General features: G+C 35.6%; 1 protein-coding gene across 5 annotated transcripts in view; it reads left to right on the top strand.

Annotated features, from left to right (window-relative positions):
* trh (PAS domain-containing protein trachealess) overlaps positions 1–18,885 on the top strand; it is a 941,131-nt gene that overhangs the window by 364,199 nt on the left and 558,047 nt on the right. For 2 of the 5 annotated variants that reach the window (XM_081758675.1, XM_081758674.1), the window contains exon 3: positions 9,858–9,905. The exons of 1 other annotated variant lie outside the window; for it this stretch is intronic. In XM_081758675.1, coding sequence (XP_081614801.1) covers positions 9,858–9,905 — 48 coding nt within the window. Of the gene's footprint in view, positions 1–8,999; positions 9,299–9,331; positions 9,351–9,857; positions 9,906–18,885 lie in introns of those variants that run through there. 2 more of the 5 variants (XM_081758677.1, XM_081758679.1) reach the window with 2 other exon arrangements.

The raw sequence follows: 18,885 nt of genomic DNA on the forward strand, positions 1-18,885 counted from the left end.
TGAGGTAAGTGAGCAAGAGCCCCATTGAGGATTTATATATTAAAATGCTAGAAATGTTTGTTTGTGATCAAAAAAAAAAAGTTTAGATGCTATAAGTTTGTGGTCAATCCTTTCGACAATGAGATCTCGAAAACCATAAGTAGAAACGTGACGTTTTCACTTGTTGATTCCAAATTTTGTGTAGATTTGCCAGTTGTCATTCAAATGTTCAAAAAAAAAGTCTTTTTTTTTTTTTTTTAATGAACATTTTAGGCGTCGTTTTGACCCTATTAGTTTTAATATTGCCACTAGGACATTAAGCTTGATACCCTTGTGAAAGGCAACCAGTAGAGGAGCTACGTATAACGGGTTGATGGACATTTCAGGCGCTTTGCTTTAATCTGAATGACAACCTATTGCAAACTGACAACTTCGAAGGCTTGCACACTCACAATAAGGCGTACTCGGATATGGAATAATAATAAGAAAAAAAATATTTCCATTTGGTATGACCTATCAGTTATCCAAGTTTGCCACAAACTCCCTCCAACATTCTACATATTAAAATACTACATTTATATGTTTGTCTATAGCAATTCACTCCCTTTGAGAGTCTTCCTGTCCTTTACTTGTGTTCGTTAAGGGACTTGCACAGATATAGTAAGAAGTGAGAAGATTCACGCTCATATTAGAACTGTGTGATATGTAAATAGCGCAGGTTCAGCTAGTAGTGAGAAAAAATTAAATGAAATCTTTCAGTTTAAGTTCGGTTTAATGGGACAAGTTTTGTCGATAGATGTCACTACAGTCTTCGTATCTCGCTCATGTATTTTTTACCTTTCACGAAAATTCACGATTTCTTTTACAAATTTCAACCTAGAGACTAGAGACTTCAGATTTTTGGAGAAGGAACTTCATAATCTATCGAAGGTAACAATCCGTGCCGATTTTTTTATATAAAATTTTCTTAATTGTTTAAATGGCTTGATTGTTGAAATGGATATCCAAATCTTTAACAATATAACTGTCTCAACAATGAAGAAAATTCTAAATAAAAAATCGGCAGGGATTGTTGTCTTCGATAGGTTATGGAGTTTCTTCTCTAAAAATTTGAAGTCTCTAGGTTGAAATTTGTAAGAGAAATCGTTAATTTTTGTGAAAGGTCAAAAATACATGAGAGAAATACGAAGACTGTAGTGACATCTATCGGCAAAACTTGTCCCTTTACACCAACCTTAAAGTCCCATGATTATGCACTTTATGCTAAGGGAGACGGATGATTAGGGCAAATGAATGATGATAGAAAATAATTAATGGAATGAGAATGTGGAAGGATACGGGAGTACCCAGAGAAAACCTACAAACACGATGTTGTTCACCACAAACTTACTTCACGAGGGATCGTACCAGGGACCTCACGCACCAGAAGTAATCGCTTTACCACTGCGCCACCGTACCCCAGAGAAAAGTGAGCCTGACCCGAGTGAGTCCGATTATAAAATGGCCATCTCTGGTTTGAACATTGTGGTAGACTGATACAGTGTGTATGTAATTTTTTGGGGTGACTCTTCCGTTTCCCTCTTTCTTCATTTCATCATTTCATTCATTCCCATTATAACCGTCTCCTTTACCCTATCCGGCACGTAAACTGCTGATTTGAACAGTCAAATACAGTTTAAAAACACACACACAAATTGTCATATAGATAGCAGTGGTATAAAACTATAACAATCCTTCTCAAATAGTATTATTCTATTTTTTTTTTATATGAGTTCTCGATTTTTGTGAATGTTTTTTTTTTTTTTTTTTTTTTTTTTTTTTTTTTTAAAGAAATACTGAAACGAGTTTTGAAGAACAAATGCATAAGATTATTCCTATACTAGTTGTGATTGAACTAAGAGAATAGATAGTTCAATGCAAGAGCAAAAGACGTTCATTGTAGTGTTGATAAGATTCTTAAGTGCAGAAACCCGAACAATTACATCATCATAAGTTCTGAAATATAGATCACTGCAAGGTAGGGCTGCAGTTTAGAGGCTACGCAGATTGTTTGGGTACAAAACCTCTCGGCCAGAACATCGCGGACCAAAACCTCGCCTAGCCTAAACCTGGCAGTCCTAAATCTCACAACACAGAATCTCGCCTGGCCTAAACTACGTGGGACTTAATCTCGCCTAGAAAAAAATGTCGTTTCCGATCAAAGTTAAAGATTGCCGTTTTTCTTGTGTTGAAGGCCTGAACATGTATTCGAAGTTTAACGGTTGTTTTATTGAGTGTAGTCACCCCATGACTAACTCCACTAATTATCTTTAATTAGCCTTATCGTCATAATTTAGCGTTTCCGACCAAAGTCTTAAATAAACTATTCTCTTGTATTGAGGTCCTAAACACGTATGTGAAGTTTGTAGGTTGTTTTATTTAGTGTAGTCACCCAAGACTTCAAATTCAAGGATTGGAGATTGTGGATTTATTTTACGTGTATAATGTCCATTAATGTTAAACCCATTAATATTTGTACGCTTGTAATCTCTACAGTAAACATGTTACTTAAACATATTATTATTATTATTATTATTATTATTATTATTATTATTATTATTATTATTATTATTATTTGTAATATGGAATTGCATGTTAAGAAACTCATTGAGTAAATTTTTTGAAGAGGTTTCATTCGCAAAGTTTCGGCCAAGCAAGATTTTGGTTCGCGAGGTTTTGGACGGCAGTGTTTTGACCAGGAGAGATTTTGGCAATTGTAAATTTTTTATAGTCTACAATTTATGCGTTTTAGAACTAATCACAATGGGAGAATTGTAGGATTTCTGTACCTTAGAACCTTTGCATTTTAGAACAAATGACCATGGAAGGGATTATAGGACTTCTGTAGTTTAGAATATGTTTGTTTCAATGTGTCTTTCAGAACCAGTGACAATGGAAGAATTTTGAGACTTACGTAGCGTATGTGGTAATGAGCAGTGACGATACGTGAATTATGGGGCTTAGGACTTGTATACTTCAGTTCTTCTTGCGTAACCGAGCTTTCTCTTATAGATACATTTCTTTACGGCACTGGAACATAGGCGAAAATCGAACTCTGAACCACATATACTAAGTTCCATCTTGTTAACCATTTCCCTTTTCAGATCTTCTGATCTTCATTGCTTGTTGAGCATAAATTAAAGGGTTTGTTGCCGTATTTCTAATTTTCGATTCCGTTCCCGTCCATTCGTTTTTAATAATGAGTTGAAGTTAGCTGAGAGGAAATGTGTAACCCTTCAGGCCATAACGTACTTGGTCACTAGTAATAATTAAAAAAAAAAATGTATAATGTCCGTATATTCTGCCGGACCAAAGAATGGGAACAAACAAATCTGTAACAATAATAATATATGTAGTAGTGATAGTATATATTTTTTCTTCTCTTCTCTTCCTTTTGAGACAAGGCTGAGTGAATAGCCTTCTATAGCTTGGATGTAGCAAGCGAAGACGGGAGGCAAGCCGCGTCGTTGGAATGTCTGTCTCGAGGCAAGGGACGGTCCCTTGCTGGTCGCTTCTGGCGTCCTTAGTCAAGAAGATGGTTATCATCATCATCGGGAGGGGTTTGGAGGTCGAAAATTATCGAGTGTGATGTTCCTGGGCCATTGTCTTTACGGATGTCTCGTTCGTGGAAGCGACTTTTATTCCATGGAATCAACCAACTATTTTTTTTTTAATTTTTCACTCACCCTACTCCTTTGCCTCCAAAATTTGGATATGAAAAGAACTGTAGATGGTGTTAGCTATTATTTCCTTACTATTTTGTTTTTGAAGTTATTCATGTGTTTATTATTATTGTTATATAGTTTTTTCGTCTTTTTCTCTCTGGAATATTTATCTGCATCATAGAAAGTTCCGATCAGTGGCGTACGCGAGGTGAAGATTCTGATTTCAATTCCTTTTCCCTGTCAACAAGACGTAAAAAAAAGATAAAAGAAAAGAAAAAGAACATAAACATTTGCCATATTAAGATTTGTACACAGAAATCTCGTTTATCCTAAAACGAGACAGCCTGAACACCCCATCTATTGATGAAATACTGTGTACACCATTCTTATCGATTTTCCTAAGTTTTTTTTTTAGGTAAAAATGTGGACCAGTTTTCTTTCTTTTTTTAACTTTCAAAAAGGCAATTTTAAAAATTTGAGGACCGTAATGGCCTAAAATGTAGAGAATATCAAAAAATATTGCTACTAATAAGTGTTTTGATCAGCAATTTTGGGACAACGTTAGCCGAAAACAATAGGTTTAAAGTCCTATTTTTTTTAATATACCAGGTGGTCCATTTGCGCCGTGCAATTAATGAAGTTGAACAACCAACTATACAGTGAGGTAAGAGGTGTTGCCTACACCCAAGGGGTAGCATGCTTACAAAAACACTTTGTCTTCGTATAAACAAATGTTTACCATACATTTAAGAAATTGTATTTGAGGTACCATACGGATCACTCTCACCAATACTAAAAGAAACAACTTATACTCGTATAGCATAAGAGACATGGACAGTTGTTTAGAAATCCATTACTGTTCGAAGAAACTTTAGATTTAACAACAGTTTACATTTACGGTAAACGAAGTAAAAGAAAAAGAGAAAAATAAAATAACCCAAAAATTCAAGGGCAGAAAACTGCTAAGGTAGGACGTGTTTCAGTAATTACTTTATTATGGGATCGAGATCCATGACAAAAGGTCTGTTTGGCATCAATCTGTGATTGTGTGTTGCTAATGAAATCTAGCAGAAATTCCTCAATAATATATTAGAAGTTAATAATCAAATGCGTAGTAATCAAATAACTAGTCTAATTTGTTAACCAATTAAACAAAAGAAACCATTTTATTTTAGACAATCTAAGCTACACCTGTAATTTCCAATTAACAGGAATCAGTAAGCTTCAAAAGCATCACTAAATAAGAGCATCTTCCATCTAAAATAAATAACACTTGTTACATATCTAAATCTTCACAAAATCTCCTCTTTAAACTGACTTAATCCAGATAAAATGCCAGATAATAACTTCAAACACATCAATATGAACTTTAGATACAATTAAGTAATAAAAAGATTTTTTTTTTTTTTTTGGTTATCAAATACAATCCCTAGTAGCAAAAAAGCTTTCGGACAGTTGGCGTATGCTTGGCTTTTGGCTTTCTACGCTTGCACTTGAAACGCATGCTTTCATAGAATCTTCCTTTTGTTGTACTTGCAAGCGATGCTGTATACCCTTCGCAGAGCGTCATAGCATCACTGGCCGTTCATTGGCTATTGACTTCACTTGACTTGCAAAGCTCTTCGTCAAACTTGAATGGAACACTGAATGCAAGATTGGCCTCATGTAACTTCGTTACTGGAATCCAGCTTGCGGCATGCGCTTTCCAATCAAGCTGGATGCAAGCTTGGCCGACTTACAAATCAAGCTTACAGCAAGCGGTTTGCAAGTTGTTTCTGCTACTAGTGATTTAACATTAGATCTACACGATCTTCATTTACCTAACGTTCCTAAAGAAGCATGCACATCGAAGTGAACGATAGAGAATACTAGCAAATGAGCATTTGGAAAACATTCGTAGATGTGCATTACCATTCCTTACTGCGAATTCCGTGTATCGTTTACACCAATAACAACCACTTACCTTGAATCAGTGTTGTGATAGGCAAGTGTCGAAATATCATACACAAGTGCTTTCAAATTTTACATAGTTCCACATGATTTACTTCACATACAGGCTGGATTTAAAATATTTAATTTAATCTAAGATATTTAATTACTTGAATCTTTTCCCCTCAAGTTATTCTAACAAATCGTTGGAACTTTTTTTTTTTCGTATGGTTAATAAATTGGAAAACTTCCTATGAAATCCGGGTTCTCCTCTTCTCTCGTGGCGGGCACTCTTATCACCGAAGAGAAAATATGCAAATATTTTGGAAATAAGTATGACGTAAACACCAAACGACATTATCCAATCACTCCTAGATTTATTCTCATGTGTTGCCAAAGTCGGATAGACCATTTTCTTCTCTTGAATGCCAGGTTCCGAACCCATTATACCTACTTGTAACAGCTTAGTGATGTATTGTTGTGGTTAATACGCGATAAACGTATGCTCATTATTCTTTTATCACAATAGGTTTTTGTCTGTAACTCTCGTTGTTACGCTCACAAACGACTATGACGAACCAGATTGATTTGTAGTGTATCGACCCCATCACTGTTATTTCTCCGGTTCTAAACAAGAGTCCTCTATTTCTTCGTTCAAGTAGCTCCTCAAATGCCTCGTGATACTGTATCTACACTACACGTGTATATTTGTTTACGCCTATTCGGAAATCGGACTTTAAGATCACGAGTATTAATGAATCATACGAATACACATGAATAGGCCCTATTACATAAATAATATTGGTATTTTGTGAAATATAAACTTATTCAAATGTAGTAAAAGTTGTCCAAAACCGAAAGGACATAGAGTAGTGGTTTTCACTCTTGCTTTGCAATTGGAAGGTTCTTGAGTTCGAATTTGGTAGGCGATCACTGTAATTATTTTTTTTTTCCCTCGCTTCCATCAGATGAAAGCCGGGATTCTTCCTTTAAATATACGTCCTGAACTACTTCTCTCTACCTCCTTTTCCATTGTTTTGATTGCTTATTGTTGCTGATTCCAATGCAAAATTGTCTTCACAGGCTATAACTCTTTAAGGCTGAATTGTCCAAAATCAATGAATTTTACATTCCCAACCGAGCTATGGGTTTAGTAAGAACTCGCTTAGAGCGGAACCTTGCCCAAACTTCGGTTATCTTTTGAGTAAGGTTTTCTGCTTGCAAATATAGTATATTCTGATTTTATATTTGAATATTGGATATTTTTGACTATTTGTACGAGTGTTTTAACAACATTAAAGAAGATAACTGTAGTTTTGTTCGCCTATATTTTTTCATGCTTGATTCATTGCATAGTAGAATCGTACGTGCTCGACAAAGAAAAATATCACTCATTAATAAGTTTAGTTGATATAATAGCCTCATCAAAGCCATCCTAGTGAGGTTGCATCTCAAGCTCATTCTCACTATCGGAACGGTTATTAATTGATTTATTTTCCAACAAAGTTTTAGATATTGCTATGACGCCGGAATGCCAAAAGGATATGGACCAAGTCTTATATTGCAAGGTGTCGTCTAGGCATTTGTTAGATTGCTGGGCTCAACATGTAACTTAGGAAAACCTTTCAAACAAAATTGTCAAAAAAACGAGGGATTTGAAATTAGAATCATCAGCTCGAGTTTGAATCCTGTATCTATGCCAATTTGGTAAAGTTTAGAAGTTGATCAGACAGAAGTATTTAAAACTGTGTATGATCTCAGACAGAAGTACTTGAGATGAAATGAAGTAGTGCTCATCAAACAGGATAATGTAGGGATTAAAGATTTTCCAATTAAGTATAGAGAAAATGCCCATCGTGTAGTTCGTTCTGTATCTCAAATCAGGAACATTTAGTGGCTCATTCGGAATTATTGACCCCCAGAGTTACGTTTTAATCAATAGTATATTATAGTACCTAGGTAGTATACTGATCGTAAACGTGAAATTACTTCTGTCAGTGGAATGTTCCCTACTCCTACAAGCCAAAACCTGAAACGGCACTACTGCTCCAAACTTGGGCAGTTTATCGCAATTCATTTATTCAGTTATTTTCCTAGTCTTTTCCATGCAGTTTGCCTTATGTTATGCTGGATATATTGTTTGGTTGCCGTTTTCAACACCAGATCTACATGAGACGTGGATCTATCGTTTAAAGTGGAATCCGAACCACTTCAAGGCTCTTCTACGGAAATAGAATTGAACCCGGGACCAAAGGCACACTTATTAGCCACTAGACCAGCGGGGAGGACTTTGTAGTGAATATAGTCAGTGCACGATTATTATAGCAAAATCCATTGGAACATCAACATACATGTGTAGTTTTTGCTGTGTTGTGGTTGAGCAAAAACACAAGGGTTTTACGCGGGCTGAGGAGAAGGGGGCCGTACACAAGAAACAGCTGATCTGCTTCAGGCCAAGCAGTCTGCGTGGCTAGTTAGGCCTATCCCGCTATATGTTTGTATGTGTGTGCGCGCGGGAAAAGTAAGAGAGAGCAAGAGATTCGCCCAACCTAATTGGGTTTTCCAGCAACGTACAGCCCATGTCGGTCGTATACTCTTGTGTTCATCTTCATGTGCCCTTCTCTACCCCGGGTCCTTAGGAAAATCTCCCATGTCTATGTGACTGTGTGTGTGTGTGTGTGTGTGTGTGTGTGTGTGTGTGTGTGTATTTGGTGCCCCTCGGACACTGGAGAGAGAGACTTTTTCTATATTCACCTCACGTTCGGAAATATTTGCTGTGTTTACTCTAGTAATCCCCAGTTCTGTTTACGTTTGACCTGGATGAAACAGTAGGGAGGAAGGGAAAGAAGTATTAAAAATTTAACCAGGAGAAGGAAGGAAGATCCGCCAGCCAGAGCGAAAAAAAAAAAAGCCCGGTGTGTTGTGAGTTCTTATAAGCATGTACTATAGAGACTTCGCAAGCCAAGAATCCTTCAACTTGACTGCAGGGCCCTTTACTCGGCCTTCTACTCTTTTAGATATCCATTGCGCAACAAAAGTAGGAGCCGTGGAAGGAAAAAAAAGGATAAAAAATATATATATGTATATATACATAGATGTATATATATATATAAGAGAAAAGGAAACGAAGAAGAAAGATTCGGCTTAATTTAGGTAGTCAGGTTGACGAAGAGATAGCACGGCAAGTCTGTAAATTCCTTGTACAAAATCCCTTGTCGTGATAGATTTATTAATATTCATGTGGCCAATTGTCTAGCAGTGCCGTAGTGTGTATATGTGTATGTGTGTGTGTGTGTGGCAGTAAGAGAGAGAGAGAGAGCGGAGAGTGAGTGAGTGAGGTACCCTGCTGAGGCAGAGGGAAAAGGGGTATAAGGCAGAGAGGAACCGGACCAATCACGCGCAAGACATCGCGAGAAGAACTATAGTGTGTTCAACTTCTTTTCAGATGGCACGACTAGTTGAAGTTCTTCAGTGTCTATGTGCGGTGGAAGTTTTTTGAGAATTCGTTTTTTTGACCAGGCGTGAACGTTTTTCTGTTACTGGTGAAGTTTTTTTTTAAGGGTGTCTCTTCCTCTTCGATTTGTTTTTTTGGACGGATCATGGTGGCGCTCCGAAAGCTCCGGAATCACCACTACCAGCAGGATGGATACCCCAAGAACGAGCGGCAGCAGTGCTACTAGTAAGCGGTAAGCCTCCGGAGCAGATAGAAACACAACACTCGATTGGGCAGGACGACGAGTGAGTGTCTGAATTGAGAGAGAGAGAGAGAGTGAGAGAGAAAGAGAGAGAATCGAGTATTGTATGTCGGTTTTCCGAACAAGTAGACGCGCGGCGGCATTGGGCGGGACAAGTCCTCGTACTCGGACCATCTCCCCCCCTTTGTCAATCCGTTCGTCTTAATTAGTCGATTATAGGATATATCATCGTGTGATTTCTTTTTTCCCCCTTTTTTCCTTTCTTTTTAAGTACCCTGCTTTCGAAAGTGTATATGTACGTGTGCCCGTTAAATTTAGTGTGCGGTATACACGTGTCATTTCAGAGAAAAAAACAACCCCATATTATTTAATTTAAAAACAATAGCTTTGCTAAAACAATTTTTCCACAAAAAATAAACTTTTTTCTTTTGTTTTGGTGATATTTCATCATTTAGTATTTTTTTTTTTTAAATTGGACTTTTGAAAAAAAAAAAGTTAACAAGCGTCACAACAGCTGGGATCTTAATGAAATGCCCTGGTTTTCTTCCAGGAAACCATCTGTGGATGACGTCGGGAACCCAACGTCTGTGAACGCTCGGTAAGTTGAGTGCTATTAAGCGATCATTTTCATTAATAGGGAAATAATAATCTTGGCGGGCGCGGTTTTATTTTGGTTTTTCTCCTCATCTCTTCTAATTTTCTAACCATGTTTATAACTTCACTTATTAACTCTCTTAACTTTGAACAGATGCTTTGAAAAGGTATTCCGCTTTATGATTATTGCACGTTATTTGGTTGATGCAGTTAATTATTTTTATACATATATGCTCTATTTTTTTTTTTTTAAAAAAAAAAGTCATTGCAAATCTATTGTCACATTAACCATTTTTCTCTTATCTTTCTTGTGTGGTTGTGGTTTCGGTATATATTTCATTTTGTTTTCTCATTGTAATTGAAATTGTAGCACTAATAGTTGCACTAACTGCAGAATTAGCATTTTTTTAAAAAAAATATTGATTTGACGTTGATAAATTGTTGATTCATTGTTGCCGCTTCGTGAACATCTTTAAAAAAGATGCTTTCTCTGACGTAGAATGTTTATTTTGTGTGATGGAGTGGATCTTCCATTCCATTTATATATAAATACAAAGTTCCAAAGTTTGGGTTAGATTTTTTTTCACTCTCTCTGATATAGCATGCGCATTAACCAAGTCGTTCATTTTCCAATTACAGAACAGTTTGACTTTTTTTCTCGTTCCTTTTAAGTGTCGCACGCGCAGGGACAAACCAACTAGTGTCGCGCAAATTGTCGTTGTATAGAGGAAACTGAGCAAGGACATCCGTGTATTAAGCATGACCCTCAATATTGTGTTCTTCTTGTGAAGGACATCAACTAACTACATAATGCAGAATTCAAACATAACATCATGTTTCTTATGGCATTCCTAGTCAAATATTTTCTTTACGTCACTGCTATATCACACGTTCATACTTATACGAACATATGCATACTGTGCAGCAGCAAACGTGTGGAGTTCTGTTTATTCTATACACATTGAGATTGTGTAGGTACTGATTACGTATCTTAAGAAATTCCACTTAAACAAGCAATAATGCATGTTTGCTGATTATTGGTGTTATTGGCGCCATACAAAATATTCGGCTTTTAAGCTACTTTTCGCTTTTTATATAGCTAAAATTAAATTAAATTAAAATTTGGAATCAGAACGTTTGAAATGATACGCAAGATCAATCTAATTTGTATTTGAGTGATGTATGGTTATTCCGTTTGACGTTATTACTAGCTTTCTAGAGTGGAGTTCGCTACTTCGTAATGTAAGTAGCTTACCAATTTCTTCATGGTACTGAGTCAATACCAAAACATTTCGCATTCCTCACCGGGAATCTAACCTGGAGCTAACAGTTTAGATACCATTAAAATTTTGTATCCATTAAAATTCATGTCTTAATGTAATTTCTTTTATTATATATATACAGGCTCGGATCCAAGAGGGGGCTATAGGGGCTATAGCCCTCCCTTGACGCTCAGGTATACACTGGATAAAATGGGCTTCAATTCTGCTTTACACTGGATAAAGCTGCAAATTATGGTTTAGCCCCTCCCTTGATCATATCCTGAATCCGCCACTGTATATATATACCGTATATACTGCAAGACAGTTTTGACTTTACAGTAGGCCTATCGGTTTGAATGGCTTGACATAAATATACTGTATATTATTTAGAAAAATGCCCTAGAACATTGGTATTCAGCCTGCAATACGCGTACCCTTAGAGTACGCGATGACTTACTCCCTAGAGCAATGATCTGCATTCGGTGTGCCGCGGTACACCGATGCCAGCAAAGATGAAAGATGTGACTCGAAATGTTCATAATTACATTGTATAAAAATTACATTTTATTTCATTTCTATTCCATTACTGCGTAAAATATGAATAAAATTTTTTTTATAGTAGGTCTAACAGAAAAGTGTATTTTCTTATATATAATAATATAAATAACTATATATATTTGTATTAGCAGTGCCAATATCAACATTACATGAGCGAAATTACATTTTGGTATGCCGTACTGAGTCGTTATAATTCATGGTGTGCCGCTACCGCGAGGAACAAAAGGTTTTGCGGATCAGTACCCTAGAGAATACGGAAAATTATATAAATAACACATTATACTACAGTATAGTATTTATTCCATGCTATGTGTCACATAGTTCTATTAAATTCATACTATATTCTCTTTTTGTAGGGGCCGCGGTGGCTCAGTGGTAGAGCGTTCACCTCTGGTGCTTGGGGTCCCGGGTTCGATCCCAGCCCCCGCCAAGTGAACTTTGTGGTGGACAAACACCGTGTGCTTGGGTTTTCTCGGGGTTCTCCCGTTTCCTCCCACTTTCTTCATTCCACCATTTCATTCATTACTCATTATCACCGTCTCCTTTAGCCTAACCGGCATAACCGTGGGACGTAAAACTCAAAGATTTCATTTCATTTCATTTCTCTTTTTGTAGTAAAGTTAGTTATTTAATTAATAAATAATCGATTTTAAATATTTAATTAATAATTTTAAATATTTAATAATCGATTTTAAAAAATGATATCTTAAATTTGGAGTTCGTTAAAGGTACTCGAATAAAAAGTTTAATACTACTGCACTAGAATTGTCAATTTAAATACAATAGACTTTCGATTACTCAGCCTAATGTGGCAGCCGCAGAAGGGCAGCCCGGATAACAGAAATCGGAGTTCTGTAATTACTCACTTATTTCCCATTCATTAAAAACAGATTTTTAAAATATGAAAACCTAGTCTTATTTATATTTTCTGATCCCTTAGTACAGGCGAGTTTTTTTTTTTTTTTTTTAATAAATGTTTGTTATACTATAATTACTGAGCGTTTTAAAAACTAAACCACATGTTGTACACATTTTTAGGTAAGTTTTAGAATGTTTTAATTTAATTGCAGGAATCATTCCACACAGGTATACAATTTTAAAACAAACAAAATATTACGCCTAATTTAAAACTTAAGACCTACGTTTTAAAATAAATTATTTAAACTTTATTTACCGTTCATTGATAAAATAATTATACGGATGTGGAAAGGCGACCTAGAAGTGTCAAAATTTAACAAGTTTTATTTTTTTAAAAAGGTTTACAACTTTGCGCTTTGATAGATGACTGTTTCTCCTTGGCGAAGTAGAATTTTTATGAATTCGTTACAAACCGACCAGATCCTTTAAAAAAAATTGATTCCTAATTTTGTTACGTTTCCCCCTCATTTTTCTTTGTTTTCTTTCTTTTTGGGGGGGATAGGTCCGATAATCGCGAGCCGAATAGTTGATAGTCTATTGTATTTACAATACGCCATAATGAAAGTAAATCACAGCTTGTCGGGATATGGTGAATTCAAGTCTAAATATATATCTCAGCTCGCACCGTGTGGACTTTGTGCTGGACAAACACCGTGCTCGTGGGTTTTCTCGGGGTTCTCCCGTTTCCTCCCACTTTCTTCATTCCACCATTTCACTCATTTCTCATTATCACCGTCTCCTTTAGCCTAACCGGCATAAGCGTGGGACGTTAAAGATTTCATTTCATTTTTTTTCAAGTCTAAATATAGATTTTCTTGGATACAGGCATGGTTAGTATACACGCTTTCCTCAAGGGGAAATCCAGGTTTGATTTCCGGTGGGAATATAGTTCTACATTGATTATTTCAGAAGATGGCCTAAGGGGAAAATCTCCATAGCTACGAAATTCCTCTGAGGTGTATCTTCGAACGTGCCGAACGTGAGTTATCAGTAGTATTTTCGCATTACATGGTATTACATTGTATTAACGCACTTTGTATTGATAGTCCCCGAAGAAAATCTGAAAGCACCATTGCTTATATGGTTCAGATCTCAATGTTAAGTTGTAGACCCACGTGTCATGTAGCCTTGCTTCTAAACAGAGCAATTCAACACCAAATCAATCAAGTTTAAACATATTAGTTATTTTATGGGTAATTCAACGCATTTTATTTGATATAGTAGTAACGTTAATACTTTTTTTTACAATATAAAACACAATAATTAAATTGAAATAATAATTATTTTAAGTTCTATTTGATTCGTGGTTTAGTATGATTGTAACTTTTGAAAGTTAACTTTTCTCTCGCTAAGAATTGAAATATTAGTTTGCAATTTCTTGTGGAGTATTTTACCGTAGGAACTCAAATATAGGCATTAAGAAAAACTATAAAAAGCTACTAGAAGCTCTGATATAGGGGTGTGAAGAAGAATGGAGAAAAATCATATCCTTGGAACAAGAAAGAGCAAAAAACTGTTTAGTCACAATTGCTGAGAGAACAGCAATACTGAAAATAGTTTCAAAGATTAAACACGAAACTGGTTATTTGAGAAGAAAATAGGGCCTTCCTAGAATGAGACAGAACGTTTTGCAGAAGTTAAAAGAGGGAAAGAAACAAAACGACAATTGTTGGATAATTCTTATATTATGTCAAAACGAAGAATTAATGATAGCCAAGATTTGAAGCATTTTGGAGTTTATAAATTTGCGAACGCTTAAAGATGGCGTACTGCGTCTTATATAGCTCTGGGGGGAGGGGACAAGATAAGTTTTGGGGGTTTCATTTCACCGAACATTCTAGACTGCTTATTTTTGAACATATATATTTTTTTTTTATCTAAACCAACAATGGAAAGTTTCAAAGCGGTTGGCCATTCTTTAGCTACAGACCTGATTTACAACTGTATTTCATCTTTTATATTTAAAATTTTAAGATATTCAAGAATCAAAAAGAACGTCTTTTTGTGAAACATCCTATTCTACAGTTTTATTAAAATAGTACATATCGAATTCAAAACTTCTAAGAACGCAGCATATGAAAATTTTCATATTGATATGTCTTTGCTCGAAATCAGAGATTCTTCGGAGATTCTGTACTTTTTCTTAAATGGATAATCCCATCTTAGTATCTCCACAACAGATGGCAGCACGTATCTCATTCCCATATCTTTCCTATTTGTTTTGTAAGGAATGGCAATATTCAAAATAATTGAATCAACTTCGAGAGATGTACGTTACTCATTTTCTGCAGACTCATTTCCGCTTTTAAATCGCTCATACCACTTGTAAACAATCTTCAGAGTTATAGCATTATCGCCATACACCAATTTCATTCAACATTTCATGAATTTGTTGGGATCTTTTTTTTTTTTTTTTTTTTTTCAACTTGAAACAACTTAAATGTCCACGCGTTGTTCTAAATCTATGATGCGCGACAGACACGGTAAAAACAACCTCACTCTAACGGTTCTGGACGCTGACTCCTGACTGACAAGTCAGAACGTGTTCCAACTTGACGCCAGTGATGCTAGGTCCTCAAGATAAAAATTTCCCTCAGGAATGCTCAAAAATTCCCTTTTTAAGATAAAATTTCCCTCATTTTAGTTCACCATAATATATATAATATTTTAAAGAGAGCATTATTGCGTATCTATGGATTCTTATACTGTGCTTATATCTCCACAACATACTTTTGTACTTTTGATCTGTTATTACTTCAATGTTATTTTGTATAATGACATCCCCAAGCCAGACCGCCTAAGGCTTGTGAGATAATAAAGTGTGTGGGATTATAGAAAGAATGCCACCGTCTTTCGTCATATTGCCGCAGTGCTTAGTAACATAACATTTGTTGAAAGGCTAAAGTTCCCTACATTTTATCTCATATTCGTAAAATCTGCCTTTTTTTCTCCATAAAAATTTCTTTGCTAAATCTCCCTACGCCGCGGGAAATTTCCCTCAATCTAGCATCACTGCTTGACGCTGCCTGTCTCAACGGATCAGGCTATTGGTCAAATTATGTCACGTGGTTGTAGCGTCAGCAGTTACTACTAAAAAAATCATTCACCATATTTTTTTGATCGCGCCTTGTTTATTCAAATTTTGTCCAAAGAAAAGTTCAATCAGTAATTTAGAGAGTAACATGTGCATTTTTTTATTATTTTATTTTTCATTGTACTGAGCACTTGATTTTACTTTTCAGGAGCATGCATCTAACAGTAAAAGTCTCTCAGGAACGAAAGAAACAAAATACCACAAAAGTTTGCAAATTATTCTCTTAATTATTGATTCAGTTCCTTTTTAGACAAAGTTTGAATATTGATCTCTTGAATTTGATTTAATTATTTTGCATATTGTCGCTCCTTACAAAATACATCGAAAATATATCGGAAAAAATGCTACCATTTGTTGGTAATTAGAGATTCTTTTAATTCATCTTAAAGGTGCTGAATGCTTGCATTATCTTTCCCAGTAATCAAGCACGTCTACGGTAAGTGGAAATTTTCCATAAATTTCCCTTGGCAGACTTAACCTTTAACCTTAGAGAAATTCTCTCTGTGCATGAAGTAATACTGCGAGTACAGATAGTCTTAACTTATAAAATTCTATACCCTTAGACATGAAAGAATGAATGCTGGGCATAAACGCCTGCACGTTAGGCTTAGAGGTTATATCTGTGTATGGTTTTGCCAAGTGTAAATTTTGACAGATGTTTCAATTTAACCTTTTGGGATTTCGGGATTTTTAAGGTAAATTTTAGGCTTTACCTAAAGTCAGTTAAGCAACTGCTGCACCATCACTATTTATCCTAGGATCATGATTCGTATCTCATTATCTTCAGAATAAATCAACCTTGTAAATGGTACCTGGAAAGGAGAATTCGATGAAAATTGGATTTTAGCGTTTAGGCCCCTCTGGAACGGCTCGTGTTAACATACAGATTACAAAATCACTTGAAAAATTGTAGAGAGAATGGGAAGAGAAAAAGAGGGAAAGAAATCGTAACATGTATACTCTATCTGATTGTCATGTTGACGACATATGTATGTGTTCTTGAATCGCATAAAAACCTTTCAGGTATCACTTGCGAGAGAACAAAATAAGTCATTTGCGTTGTGCTTTTGAAGTCCAAACAGATGACGTCATGACCCCACCAACTTGACGAGCATCTTCTCGAAAGTCATGTGCAACTGAACAATAAAAAAAAAAAAAATCCAATAGTATAGATGTTAAGTTAGTGCTTTGAAACGATATACACGTATGTATACCAAACATCCCGAAAGGCTTAAAATAATTTTAAAGCTAGCTCAATATTACGTATTGACAAGTTCGAAACAAGCTTGTAATCTACGAACTAGCAAGTTTGCTGTAGCCTTGGTTAGACCTGCAGCTATATAAATGCAACGTGTGCAAACCTAGAGACTTAGGTTTGAAGGCTTAAGTAAGGCTATTGAAAGTCTGGAATGCTATTAGGGTTGTTTGTATTTTTTTCCTTTAAATTCATATTTATATGTATTCTTGTCTTCTCTTTGATATAATTTCTTTCTTTCCTCTCTTAAGTTGTTCCTCTACCTTCACGATATCAAGCTTATCTGAAGAGATTTCTAGTCCTTTCTATCTTTTACTAGGTTTTTGACTCTTTCCATTTAACCATCCTTTTCTTCACGATTCTTCTTATGTTTTCATCACACTTTATCCTAGATCACTTCTGGTTCTCTTTCAAGTAGGTTTTGCTTCCCATACTTCTCGCGGTATCCTATTGCTCTCCATTCTTGGTACATCTCCTAGCCATCGTATATGTGCATTTTCTATGTACGTTTTAAGAGCTGTTACTTGTAATGAGCTTTTGATGGCTGTGTTTCTAATTCTGTCCGTTCATCGTTTGTTCTCTTTTCTTCTTTAGGTATCTGAATTATCAACTCTTCTTAGGTATCTCATTTCCATTTCCTGTAGCTGATTGTGTTGAGTTCATGTTACAAAGCTGTGTATCAATTAGAGTTGATACGAAGCTTGATTTGCACATAACTATTTCTGTTTTCTGGCTTGTCTCTCTTTTGCTAATGAGCCTTTTGTTTAGAGTTCCTTAAAGTTTTTCCCTCTGACCATATTCTTTCTTTTTTCAAAAATCTTCTCTTCAGTTTTCTCATTTTCGTTTACTATTGACCCCAAATATTTACATTGTTGGTCTCATAGGGAATATTTTGTTCCTTTGGTTTCTTACTATCGTAGACTTTGTTTTCGTTATGCTGATTTTCAAGTTTAATTTGTCTACTTCATCTTTCCAAATGTTTAGGTTATGCTGTAAGGCATTTTCGTTCGTCCCTATTATTATAACATCAACTGCAAATATTAGTTCTCTTATGCAAGGTTTCATTTTACAATTACCGTAATTATGCTGTTTTCTCTTTCTATTGGAACTACATCGTCCATAAGAATTGTGAACAGGTATGGAGACAATATATCCCTCTGTCTTACCTCATTTGTTGTCACGAGTTCTTGAGACCATGAGTTGCATGTTCTCACATAGTTTCGACAGTTTTTGAACATACTCCTTATTCCCGCTAATAGGTTCTTGTACTTTGATATAAGTTGGATTTTTAACATTCCTTGCTTTGTGAAAATGAAATTCTGAGATGTCAAGGGTAGCCCATAAAGAACACAAATTTTTAAATTTCCCGCCATTTCTTTTCTAGTAAGTTGGCAACACTGAACGTTATACAATTTTCATCCGATGTATTTGTGGTTAGTAAGCCCCGAATAGTGCATGAGCGTCACCTGTTTTCTGTACATATAGGAATGAAGCGTTTCTCAACGGAAGAGCATGCTGTCATAGTGAAAAATTACGTATTACAGCTGTAGTGAATGTTGTGCAGAAAACCTTACAGAAAACAAATGACAGTCATGCGCTATTTGGCGCTCCGTGACTAAAAGCCACAAAGACAATATATGAAAATCTTGTAACGTTCACTGCTGCCAACGTACTAGAACAAAAATGGCGGCCATGACAGAGCAAGAAACATTTAACAAGACTTGAAGAGGAAATCAGTAAATCAAACCGTTTAGAATTCAGATTTATTTAAAAGAAAAAAAGAAAATCAGTGTAAAATGTAAAATCAATGGACTAATGAAAAAAAATACCGTAGATCTAAGTACATTTATTCAATTTATGACTTTCTCTCGAACTTTTAACAATGGACGGTTTTTAT

This window comes from Thermobia domestica, chromosome 5 (assembly GCF_964235325.1).
Source record: "Thermobia domestica chromosome 5, izTheDome1.hap1.1, whole genome shotgun sequence".
Classification (NCBI taxonomy): Eukaryota; Metazoa; Arthropoda; class Insecta; order Zygentoma; family Lepismatidae; genus Thermobia; species Thermobia domestica.